The 12,397-nt window shown below is 39.0% G+C and overlaps 2 protein-coding genes across 2 annotated transcripts; one reads left to right on the top strand and one right to left on the bottom strand.

The window, feature by feature from the left end:
* Positions 1-665: 665 nt before the first annotated feature.
* Positions 666-2,555, bottom strand: PAAG_01804 (hypothetical protein; the record flags this gene model as incomplete). Its single annotated transcript, XM_002795870.1, has 2 exons — positions 666-2,408; positions 2,496-2,555. The coding sequence occupies 2 exons, from the start codon at positions 2,553-2,555 to the stop codon at positions 666-668; spliced, it is 1,803 nt and encodes a 600-aa protein (XP_002795916.1).
* A 1,007-nt stretch (positions 2,556-3,562) lies between these two features.
* PAAG_01803 (hypothetical protein) lies at positions 3,563-4,496 on the top strand (the record flags this gene model as incomplete). The annotated part of the gene is made up of 3 exons (XM_015844451.1): positions 3,563-4,106; positions 4,226-4,307; positions 4,379-4,496. The coding sequence occupies 3 exons, from the start codon at positions 3,563-3,565 to the stop codon at positions 4,494-4,496; spliced, it is 744 nt and encodes a 247-aa protein (XP_015701455.1).
* Positions 4,497-12,397: the final 7,901 nt, after the last annotated feature.

The following is a 12,397-nucleotide window of genomic DNA, read 5'->3' as shown; positions in this document are numbered from 1 at the left end:
TTCTTTCTTCAGTTTACCTGTCTTCTGAATCCTTAGGGACATGCTTCCCCAGTTCGAAATCCATTTCCACCATGCCTCCGTAATCTATTCTGTTGTTATCATGAAAAACACTTCAGCAGAATCACTATCAAAACAGAAGCTGCAAAGAGGGACTCGATGACAATCAAGCTTGTAATACGCGGAGATCTTATTCCAGTAAGCCACGTGAGCAAATGGAGTCGGCAATTTGTCTGAAAATAAATGGTTTGAAAGCTATTCCGTTTCATTGAAGTTTGGATTGTATATTTTGAAAATTTTATTGAGTAATTAGAGTTAAAAATTACAGCTCCATAGTGTGTCAGCTAGAAAGAATAGTCAGTCGAGAGGAATACGAATATTTAAAATCTTCACATACATACACTGCAACGCCAAGGTGGTAAAAAGAAGGAAAGGAGATAAGTCCTGCAAACGAATCTGATACCCTAACATCCATTCAGCCCCCCCCAAAACCAATCCACAAAACCAATGGTTCCAAAGATGCAAAAGACCTACCAACATAAATAAAACAAGAAAACATGAAAAAAAAATATTGGTTTGCTGCATGCTGCACACTAGAAGCTCCGGGTTATTTAGACAGGGAGGAGAAACGAAGAGCAGGAAAGGGAAATATGACCGTAACTTCAGTGCTAGCGGCGCACCTTTGGCTTCGACAGCATATTTAGGCGGCTCATGCTCAACACACCCTTGCCTTTCTGCGTCGACCGACGGGGAGTGCTAATTGCCGGTGTCCCGTGCTGCACCGGACGGCTCTTGATCGAGCTTGGGGTGTGAATATTTGTGGCAACGGCAGGGTTAGGTTTCATTCTCTTCAGGCACCGCTCATCTCCTGTCGAGTCTTCCGGAGCTTTGTTTTCAACATCGTCATCATCGGGTTCGCGGTGGCGCTTTTTATTTATGATACCATGGGGAATAACTGCATCGGCCGGGAAAGCGGGTTGAGGATAGTGGACCTCGAACGAAGCCACAGTTCTGATTGTAGGAGTTGTTATATTTCCAAAGGTGGCTTTCTCAGCTTTGCTGTCGTGTGGAGGCGTTGTAACTGGAAGGATTGGATAGGAAATTGTCCCTGTTCCTGTTGGCTTCTCAGGTAGATTTTTGATAGATGTTGGAGAAAAGTCCTGGAATACGTGGCGTAGCTTCGTACTGGCTGAAAATTCGACATGTTTTTTTGCCGTGGGTACCTCAGGTATGTCGAAAATTTTACTAGGCGGAGCGACATGGGTTCCTGAGGCAATTTTAATAAGGTCTGTTGAGAACAGGGGTTGTCGTCGTCGGAGAATCGACTTGAGGTTTGTAAGACTTGGTAGTTTAGTTTTAAATTTAGGATTGAACTCTGTTTGGGGAGTTCGCGGGGCAACAATCGACCTGGTTGAAGAGGAATGGGGAATGCTGCTAAAATTTTTGGCTGTGTTGGGGTGTTTCACGCTGGAAGCACGGACAACGGTGGGTTTTATTGGGGTGATCACGGTTTGCAGATCGAGTTTCGCAAGCTTTGGCTCTGGTTTACTTTCACAACGATAATCCTTGGAAAGACGTGTACGGGAAGTGGCGCTTCCAGGGTTGGATGTTTTCGAGCGCTTGACAAAATTAGCTGCCAGTAACTTTGCAGGAGATGAGGTGGCTGTAGTAGGTTTCGCCGGGGATGAAGTATCATCAAGGCAAGCCTTAGATCTAGTCCTCTTGAGAGACTTAACCGGTGGAGGTTGAATTCTATCTGGACATGCCCTAAAAGCAGAAGGATGCCCGGCAATGGAATCCATTTTTTTAAACTCCACCATGTGAGCATTGCTGAAACGTCCCACTATCCCTTTAGCCTTTGCGATATTCCTCTCGCCAAACATTTGTTCAGCTTCAGCATCTTTGCGTCTCTGAGCATTCTGTTCAATTATCATTTGTGCTTTGATCCTTGACGCGTCTTCCCGGATGTTTTCCATTAATTTCTTGGCTTCCTCACTGAGTTGTGAATCCTCGCAGGAGAACTGTAGACCAAAGCTTGGAGAATCTAGTGGGTCTGTCAGTGACAATCTGGATTTGGTTGGAGTTGCGGCCGCCGCATCTGAAGGATATTTGGAAATATTCTGGATGGGTTTAAACCCAAGACGAAGACCCGAGTCGGGTTGCTTTGAGATAATTTGGTGCACTTTACTGGGATGCATTTCTTCGAGTCCTGGTTTCAAGTCCCCCGCGGTGTTTGGTGTTTTCACAAGAGACTTCGAATGAGACTCTGAAACTGGTGTAGTGGAGGTGGGATGATTCTGTGGGCTTGCGAGGGTGGTACGAGGGTTTGGAGGAGAGCGAAGGTCTGAGGTTTCATCGCGTTCGGACACAGAGATAAGGTTTGCAGAAGGCCAAGGGGCTTTGTTTTGGGGCTGGAACGTGTCTAGTATTAATAGTCTTACATCCAAACACCTGCAAGAGCTAGTTATCAACAAATGCATGCCAGGTTTCCAACTCACCTCGGTTGCAGGAGTCATCGACCTGAGGCGAGCAGACCGGCGCACAGGAGGAGTCGCCATGTTGGCGGAGAGAGATAGCTATCCAATGACTTTGAGAATGGAGGCAAAACACGCCTAAATACGGGGTTGCGAGAGCTCAAAAGAAACAAAGCTAGATGGGTAGAGAGATGTGCAGCGATAAGAGAGATGGTGGTTGCGGTTGTGGATGTGGATGGATGTTTACATTGAATTGAATTGAATTGAGAGCTCCGATAAGAGAGAGTAAACAAAAAAACGGCCGCTTTTCCTAATCGGGCAAAAGTTACCTCATTCCAAGTTTGAGCCCCCAAACACTGGCAAACACACTCAACGTTATTATTACTTCTCTGGAGTCTGGAAGTCTGGAGTCTATGACTCTCAGCGCCAGGGCGATATTCCATTACAGACAGAAACATTAACAATTTCTTATTGCTGGCACTCTGTATAAAGTATGTATGTACATCGCGTTCTGAAGCCTGAGAGTCATTGGACCTAGCAATGGATAGTTGCGACGATAGGGAAACAGGGGGGAGAGGGAACTATGTCCCCAAAAGTATTCAACCTCTTCACGTAACCAACCCCTCCAGATGCAAGCTCTATGCAAGAAGAACAGAATTGCACCTGGAACAGAAAATGATGGAGATTCTCTTATGGCGCTTATGACGCTTAAAGATATCCAGAGAAACCACGAACTAAGCGCGAGCTACACTCTCACGTGACAATTATATTGTTGGAACCCGAGGGTTAGTCATGATTGATCTTCGTAGACGTCCTGAATAGTTAACGTTCGGCCACATACAATAAGATTGATTCACATATAAAGCGGTGCTCTTAATCTCGAATTGACCAACCAAATCTTACCACCTCGTGTCCTCAGCGTCCCAGTCAGTCTCAACGTATCGAGCAGGATTACATTCATACTATTCGTTGAACCCCCAGGTGTATCGAAATATCAATCAGGCCGATAACGTGCGCTGCTTGTTTATTATATCCGAAACTATCCTCCCCGGTTTGTCTGTTATTAACACGTGCGAATCTTGGAAGTAACCATGGTATCAACGCGCCAGCATCCAACTGACTTTTCTTCCAAATCGATATCTAGCCCGACGCAGGCAGCGGGAAAGAAACATGACATTACTACTGCTAATACTCGACAATGGAGACATACTCCGTCAAAGATAGTCACACCTTGGTTATGTCTATCTATTCCTTTCGTTCTCTGGGACGCAAGCTACGTTCTTTGCCGACCGCATAGCATGCCGGGGGGCAAACTGCACTACCTCTGGACTCCGTATGGGCTCTATGGGAAAATTGATTATATATATGGTTGGCCTGCATGGAGCAATGGAAATGGGTTCACCAGTGCCCAGGTTATAATGAATCTGGTTGAATCTTCGTGCTATCTATTCTACCTTCATGTGCTTTTCCAATACGGAACGACACTTGATCAAAATGAGGGCCGCAAAGGCGGCACAACAAGAAAAAGTGGCCCTTTGGACCCAAAGAAGTATATTGTTGGAAGGCTAGGAGCAATTGCGGTGCTGGTGGTTTTCAGTGCCAGCGTGATGACAGTCAGTAAAACAGTATTATACGGTGAGTTTCCAGAAACAGGCTGGTTCTCTCAACTTTATTCTAAGATGTTGCACTAAGACTTGCGCTGCTATTCGTGTGCTAGTTTACTATCTTTGGCTAATTATATTTCCACACTTCAGCTCTCAATGAAGCTTGTTCTGGGTTCGACAATGTAAGGCACAACGGCTTCTGGACGTTGATATTGCTGTATATCATTCCAAAGTAAGGCTTCATTATTACACCAATACCAGGCTTTGTGCATCTAGTTAATAAATTGCAAATCGTGAAATCAGTGGGCTTTGGATTGTAGTCCCCGGCTACGCTTCTTATTATTTTGGCAAAGAAATCATAAATGCCATTGAATCACCCAGCGCCCTCAGTGATGTTAGCGGAGACCTGAAGCTGAAGTGATCCTGAACTCGACCATTTTATAATTATAAATAATGGGAACCGAAATTAGAACTCAACACTGATAGATCTCTTTCTCTCACTCCCGCGTGCGCGCATCTCAGGCTCTTCATCAAAAAGGCATGACTCTGTCTGTCGGAAGCTCGTTACTGGCCTGTTGATTATGTATTGTTTCATGATGATTCCTCTGCCTACCAAATATCGGTCCATCTGAACGTTTTTGTGGCTCCTAGGAGGAGAAGCGCAATACGACTATTGGGGAGATATGGACCTAAAGGAACGCTTGTTACTGGTGAATTTGTTGATAGTGAGACCGCTTATACGTAAATGGAGATTTTTATAACCGAAATATCTTGGCTACGGAGTATGTAACGTGGAACCTGAAGCTTGCTGATCAAAGCCTGTGTCCGCCATTGGATAACTGTCTTCTTTTTTGATTTTACAGCATGTGATCGTCTCCTTGCATCCTGAGAATTTCTTTGTTATAGAAACCTACCGAAGTAAAACTGATAAATTTCAACAGATCCGGAAAGGTCATTGGCGGGGAACGAGGTATTAATGCTCCTTTATCTAAATCCGGTCTCCGTGGAAATCCAATCTCCCCGGTCAATGATTCAGTAATTTGGGGTCGGAAACTTCGGGATATTTTGCCCAACTGTTTTCTGGTGAAACACCATGTTGTCTAAGTTGTCCATACCGGGATAGAACCTAATAATCCGAATGGACAGATACGTTGATGCGTGCATATTGATGATAACTGGTCTGAATGGACTCCAATATTTCATGGATGTTCATTGGTCGGGGAATATTCGAAGCCAATCCTGGCTGTCGGGATGATCTTTTCTTAGCCATGCAATTAATAATACATAAAAAAAAAACAGCCTTTTTCCCTGGGGAAGGGGATCAAAGTGCAGATTATTCAGGTGACAACACAGTGTCATAAAAATCATCCATTAAAGATCTGTCAGGCCTATCCGCCTTCTTATGTAATCTGCACTGTATATAACTTCCGCGTAGCTAGTGATCACTTCATAATCAATCAAGCAATTTATCCTTCACAGGTTATGAGACCCATTTTGCGCAAATAACTGCCAATTCAGGGAATTCTTGTCAAATATAGCATATATTAATTGCTGCTCACTTCATTCAATATAATATTGTCTTATTTTATGTCAATTGATTGATTTGGCATGCTTTTATATTATTATTATTATTTTTTCTATGTTTAATTCATTCACTTAGCGGGTGAAAAAATCTGCAACTCATTAATTTTTCAGCAACTGATCACACAAGAACATGTTAATCTGCTCAATCAAGCTTATAGGTAAGAATTTCACTGAATAAGATTACTCTGTTATAAAGAAGATTAATATGATATGGTAGAACATATGATGACTCACTCACAGTTGTGATTAAGTCAATTCAGTTAATCTGATCAATCTGAAAATGATCAGGGGGCTCTAAGCTCACTGACCCCCTCAAAGACATTTAAAAGTTTCAATATTGGATTCCTCAAAACATCTGATTGACAAGTTGAGCTGATTACAGCCCTTATCACAGTGAGATCAGTCTGTTTACATCATGTCAAATATGCTAATTCAACTTCTCCAGAAAATAGGATAGAGATGTCTGCAGTAATTCCTAACTCATCACCAGCAACTGACTTCAAAGAATTATAACTGAAGAGATTGGATCTCAAATGTCAAAAGATTGATTTAGAACTTCAAAAAAAGAGGTGCAAAGAATTGCAGCTTCAACTTCAATTAAAGAGGCTCTACACTCAGAATGATAGAGCTGTGATGCTTGTAAATCTACTGGCAGGTCAATCATCAGCATGGAATCTGAACTTGAGGTCTCAAATACAATATTACCTCTATAACCTGGATAGCTGCATTGGCAAAGTGATTAGCCAGTTCAAACAGAATATTAAGTATGTCATCAAGCTGAATGCTCTGGTTAGATCTTTGAATTACCTCTCCTGGTATGCAAATATGAAGGCCAAGCTAATTGACACTTAATGCTGGGTTATATTGAAGGACAAGCAAGTTAAAAGCCTTGATGAGAACTCTAAATGAGCTTCTTTTTAAGAGGCTAAAAATCACTGACTTTACATATTCATTTTGAATGTATTGATAGCCAGCATTAGGCCTTATTTTAATAAGTATGATGAGAGCAGAATTGTTTATTTTCTTTAATGTGTGATTGAAGAGAAGTTTTCTATTTTGAGAACATAGCTCTGCAGGGAAGTAGTCCTGGTATTTACATCAATGAGTGATGTTCAAGTCACTGATATATACATATTTTTTGATAAGTTCAATGACATTATTATGAAATTGGAAATATTTGATATTTTACTCTCAAATAACATGATATTTCATATGTTCTATTCTACACTTCTTAATATATGATGAAATTATGTGTAAAAGAAAATTGAAGAGGTACAAGAGTTCAAATCAAAGTCTGTCATGTTGAATGTTTATTCAATTATAGAGAAAATATACTCTTGATTGAACTTCTTCAAAGAGGTCAAGAAGACTACTCAGACAGCTAATTCTTCAGCTAACATGATTCAGACTGAAAATGTGACTGCAGGTTTCAATAATAGCAGCAATGTTCAAAATAATTTGACCTGTGAGGGCTGACCCAGAGAACACAGAGACTATCAAATAAGCAGACATTCAAATTCTGACCTCTCAATCTGCCTGGAATGCAAGCATCATCATGATGAGCTCTGCTGGACAGTTAATTCAAATAGCACTTCTGAAGAATGAAGAACTGTTAATACAGCAAGAATAGAGAAATATAATAATAAGAAGAGTAGTAAGAGCAAAAAGATCTCATCAACTGCAAATAGCAGCTCTGAGATATTTCAAATAATGAATTTAGTGCAGGTCATTGAGGTGTTTGTGTACTCTGCCAAATCAATCACCAATCTGCTCATCATATGGGATAGCAGGGCTGGATGTCATATTGCATATGATTGATTGTGATTTTCCTGAATAATAGAAGTTAGCAGCTCTATAATTCAAGTGGCCAATAAGACTACTTTGAAGGTTCAAAGGATTAGAGTCACTTTCATCCTAGTCAGAGAAAAATTAATTAAATTTGACCACATATATTTGATATCAGACTTATCTGCCAATCTCATATTCACTGGTCTATTGAAGTGCCAGGGCTATATTCACTGTAATCTGCAGGTCAATGTCAGAAATTACTTTGAGATAATAGCATCTACAGAAAATGACATCTTCTATGTGAATTTGAATTTCAATAATATATATATTCTATCTGACATCTTTTCTATGTTCAGGAGTATTATGAACAATCTGAAGCTTGAATCACTGGTATACTTGACAGTTCTGAAGCTCAGTATGATTTCAACAGATTATGATCTGAATACTGCATCACTGAGTCTTTTCAACTGCAATGATATAGAGCAGCTAATTAACTCAAAGGATTTAGATACTAATATCTTCATTTTGTCCTTATCAATCTGACTACTTATTATTATGCTGATGAAGCTACTGATTGATGAGTGACACTGATGATTGAGTCATATTGATGAGAAGAATCTAATTAAAATGTCATGGGAGCTCTGTTTCAAAATCATCATCATTATAAGGGGCTGAACCCCTAGATTCACTCTGGCTGGCTGACTCAGCCTAGTCATCATTTGCACGTGCGCACGTGATCATGCTACATGAGCTTGCTTAAGCTTGTGTTCTCATCTCATTCTTTTCTTCCTTTTCCCAAGCAATTCATCCTTGTTATATAGGAGGACTAGTCTCTAGTTCTTAGAGCTTAATCCTCTACATTACAAATTGCTTCACTCCTTTCATTGATAGGCCACTGAGAGTCTTAATTCTGTATCACAAAGCTCAGCAAATGTGCTGACATACAACAGACTATTGAGAGTCTTAAATTCTGCATCATGAAGTTCAGTGATAGCACTTGTATATGAATAGACTGAGTTAGCAATTGTGCTAACAAACAAATGAGCAACATTGAAAGTATCTAGCTGAATAAGATAAAGTGACACACTTGTACAATGAATACATAAATGAATCAACATGAAGTAATAAGCAGGGACACTTCCAGCAGCTTTGAACACAATAAATGATCTTTCTTCAATAGTAAAAACAGGTTCAGCATGAGAACAGAAATTTAATAGCAGCTCAGCAAGCTGAAATAGCTAATTTACAACAAGCTTTGAATATCTCAACATTAATTCTCTCTCAATTGAACTTACAATAACTCATTGCAGTCAGAAGACTAAAGACCAAGCTATCAGACTATAAGAAGTATGATAGTTCTAATCTGAAGCACTACTCTCAGTGAGAGCTAAAGCTTCAATCAAAACTTAAGATCAATAGAAAAGCTTTAGGTAATAATGAGGAATGTGCTTGATATATACACTTGAGACTGGAAGAAATGACAGCAGCTTGAGTTTACCCCTGAGTTGAGAATAATAATGACAAGGTCAACTTCATGATAGAGAGCTTACTGGAGCAGATACACATGCTTTTTAGTGATTCTGCACAATAGGAAAAGGCTATGCAAAAGCTCAACAATCTATGACAGAGTAGAAGAGCTCTTTTTGACTTTCTGCCTGAATTTAATCAGCTACTGCTGGAAGCTGATGGTCACAGATGAGATGATCATGTTAAAAAGAGGTATTTGAAATTCACCCTAAGCATGGAGCTGAAGAAAGGCGTGATGGGTGTAAGAGAACCATCTCTTTATGAGAATTACTGCAAGGAGCTTAGATTAGTTGATCATCAACTCTCTGAGCTTAAGACTTTAAGACAGTGATCTAAATGTCATGAGGACAGATCTTCTTTGAATCATATAATATCTAATTCACATTCTTTACTTTATCATACTGTTTTTGATTGATGAAATCAGTATTAAGCTTTTACTGATGATCTGATGGATCTCTCTCCTAGTGCAATAACCCCAAGCACTCATTACATCAAATTGATAAATCAGACAGAGGTTAATCAATGAAGAGAGCAAAGCCTGTATCTGAGATGCAGAGCCAGAGATCATATGATTAAAAGCTGCTTTTTCAAATTTCTCAAACACTCTGCCACTCTCATAATAGCTAAAGTGATCCCCAACCTGGTATTAAATGATGACAATGTGGATATAAGTGAGAATTCAGGAAAAGAGTAGCTTTAACTAAAAAACACTGAAAGGAGTAAAATAAGAAGCTTATGAAAAAGCAATGAAGAAGATTTAAATCTAAGATGATATTCAAACCCTTCACTGTTGATGCTTTAGTAGATAATATCTTTTCAACTAGAGCAATAATAGACAGTGAATGTAATGTCTATAGTCTTATTTCTCAATTTTATATTAACAAGCATAAGCTTCTGTGCATTGAAATTCCCTCTGTTAAAATGATCAGCTTTGAATACTCTATGAGACTCTCCACAAGCATAATGACTGGCATTTGAATTGATATAAATGGTCATGTAACTGAACAGGCCTTTCTCTATGTGGTGAATAGATTATATAGTTATAATATGTATCTAGGTGACCCCTGGCTAGCCCAGCAAAAGATAACTGTAATCCCTCATCAAAGAATTATGAGATTTAAAGAGAGTGGTATAGAGGTAGAGCCTAGTTCAAATGCAAAAGCTGATGTGATTCCCATCTCTGCCATAAGCTTCTCTAGGCTTGTGAGCACTCAAGAGAAGTGAAACATCAAGATCTTCACCATCAGTTTGACTGATATTTAAAAGACTCTAGAAGTGAAATCAAAGATTGACCCTAGAGAAAAGCTGCTTGAATATTATCATGAGTTTTTGTACATATTTGATAAGGAAGCCGCTAACACTCTATCCTCACTTTGTGGCCCAGGTAGAGATCATGAGATTGAACTGATTAAAAAGGCTGATAGTAGTGTGAAACAACCCTTTTGAGACTCACTATATAATATGTCTTGAAAGGAACTACTGGCTTTGTGAAAGACTTTTACAGATTATATAGATAAGAGTTTTATTAGAGTGAGCAACTCTTCTGCAGCTGCTCTCATACTATTTGCAAAGAAGTCTGAGAGTGGGCTAAGATTCTGTGTGAACTATCAAGCTCTTAACAAAATTACTTAAAAGGATTGATATTCTTTATCATTAATCAGTGAGACTCTACAGTGAATTGAATGGACTAAATGATTCACTAAGCTGGACATTATTGCAGCTTTTCACAAGATTCAAATCATGAAAGATAATGAGTGGATGATAGCCTTCAAAACCAGATATAGGCTATTTGAGTGATTGATTACACTCTTTGATTTGATCAATGCTCTGAGCATATTTCAAAAATATATCAACTAGGCATTACATGAATATCTGGATGACTTCTGCTCAGTCTATTTAGATGACATCTTGATATTTTCCTCAAGAAGCTTATGAGAGTATTATGAGCATGTATAAAAGATACTTATATGTTTATGAGAAGCAGGCCTGCAGGTAGACATCAGAAAGAGTGAGTTTGAAATGAACAGCACAAAATATCTTGAATTCATCATTGAAGCAGACAAGGGTATATGAATGAATTCAGAGAAGATTAAAGCTATTTTGAAATGAGTAACACCTACTACTCTTAAAGATATATGAGGATTTTTAGACTTTGCCAATTTCTATAGATAATTTATCAAGTATTTTTCAAAGATTGCAATCTCACTGATGATTCTTTTATACAAGAATGTTCCTTTTTTGTGAATGAGCAAGGCTGAGGAAGCTTTTAAGTGTCTAAAATCAATGTTTATCTCTGCTCCAATCCTGCTTTAATTTGACCCTGACTGTGAGACTATATTGAAAATAGACTTCTCAGATTATGTCTCAGAAGGAGTACTGCTACAATATGACAAGCAGAGCATTCTACACTCATGTGCCTTCTTCTCTCACAAGCATTCACCTGCAGAATGCAACTATGAGATTCATAATAAGAAGTTATTAGCAATAATTAAGTGTTTAAAGAAATGAGATGCTGAGCTACAAAGTGTAAAGGAATTCAAGATTCTCACAGATCATAAGAATCTAGAATACTTCATGACTACACACAGACTAAATAAAATACAGCTACATTGAATGAATATTCTCTATCAATTCAACTTCAGAATTGATTACTGGCCAGAGAAGTTGAATGCTGGACTAGACACTCTATTATAAAGAGAGTAGAACATGCCACAAAATGCTGATGATGAGAGAATCAAGTAGAGACAAGCTCAACTATTTAAGTTTAATATACTGACATCTGAAATAGAATCAAGAGTGGCTGCTGCCAGTGTGAAACCTGAGATGTCTCTTCAAGCTCAGTGAAATGAGGCTCATAAAAATGACAAGATTCTGCAGCATCTGAAGCAGACTTTTTGTGAGAAAAGATTCAGATTTCCTTTTGAACTCAGCATTAAGGTCTCTATCTCTGAGTGCTCTTTAAATGAGAACATGGAGCTTCTCTTCTGAGATTGTAAGTGAGTGCCAGACTTTAAATCTCTTCAAACCAGGTTAGTACACAAGGCTCATAACTCATCTTTTACTGGTCATCCTGGGTGAGAGCAAACAGCAAAAGTTCTAAGATGTGAGTTCTACTGATTAGACTATATCACTGATGTGAGAAGAATGATCAGGAACTGTCATCTTTGCAGATCAAATATCACATGAAGAGATTGATATCAGGGACTGCTTAAGCCTCTTCTCATTCCTGAACACATGTGGCAGAAGCTTTTTATGAACTTTATTGTGAACTTATCAAGCTCTAAAGAATACACAAACATCATGATTATAACAGACAGACTGATCAAGGAGATTATATTAAAAGCAATTAAGAAAACTGATGCAGAGATGATGATTAAAGTGTTTCTTTGCAATATCATTTCTTAACATAGCATCTATAAGACA

The sequence above is a fragment of the Paracoccidioides lutzii genome, assembly GCF_000150705.2.
Source record: "Paracoccidioides lutzii Pb01 unplaced genomic scaffold supercont2.4, whole genome shotgun sequence".
In the NCBI taxonomy this organism is placed as follows: Eukaryota; Fungi; Ascomycota; class Eurotiomycetes; order Onygenales; family Ajellomycetaceae; genus Paracoccidioides; species Paracoccidioides lutzii.
The sequence above is the reverse complement of the archived record's forward strand: the minus strand, read 5'-3'. Positions and strand labels throughout refer to the sequence as shown.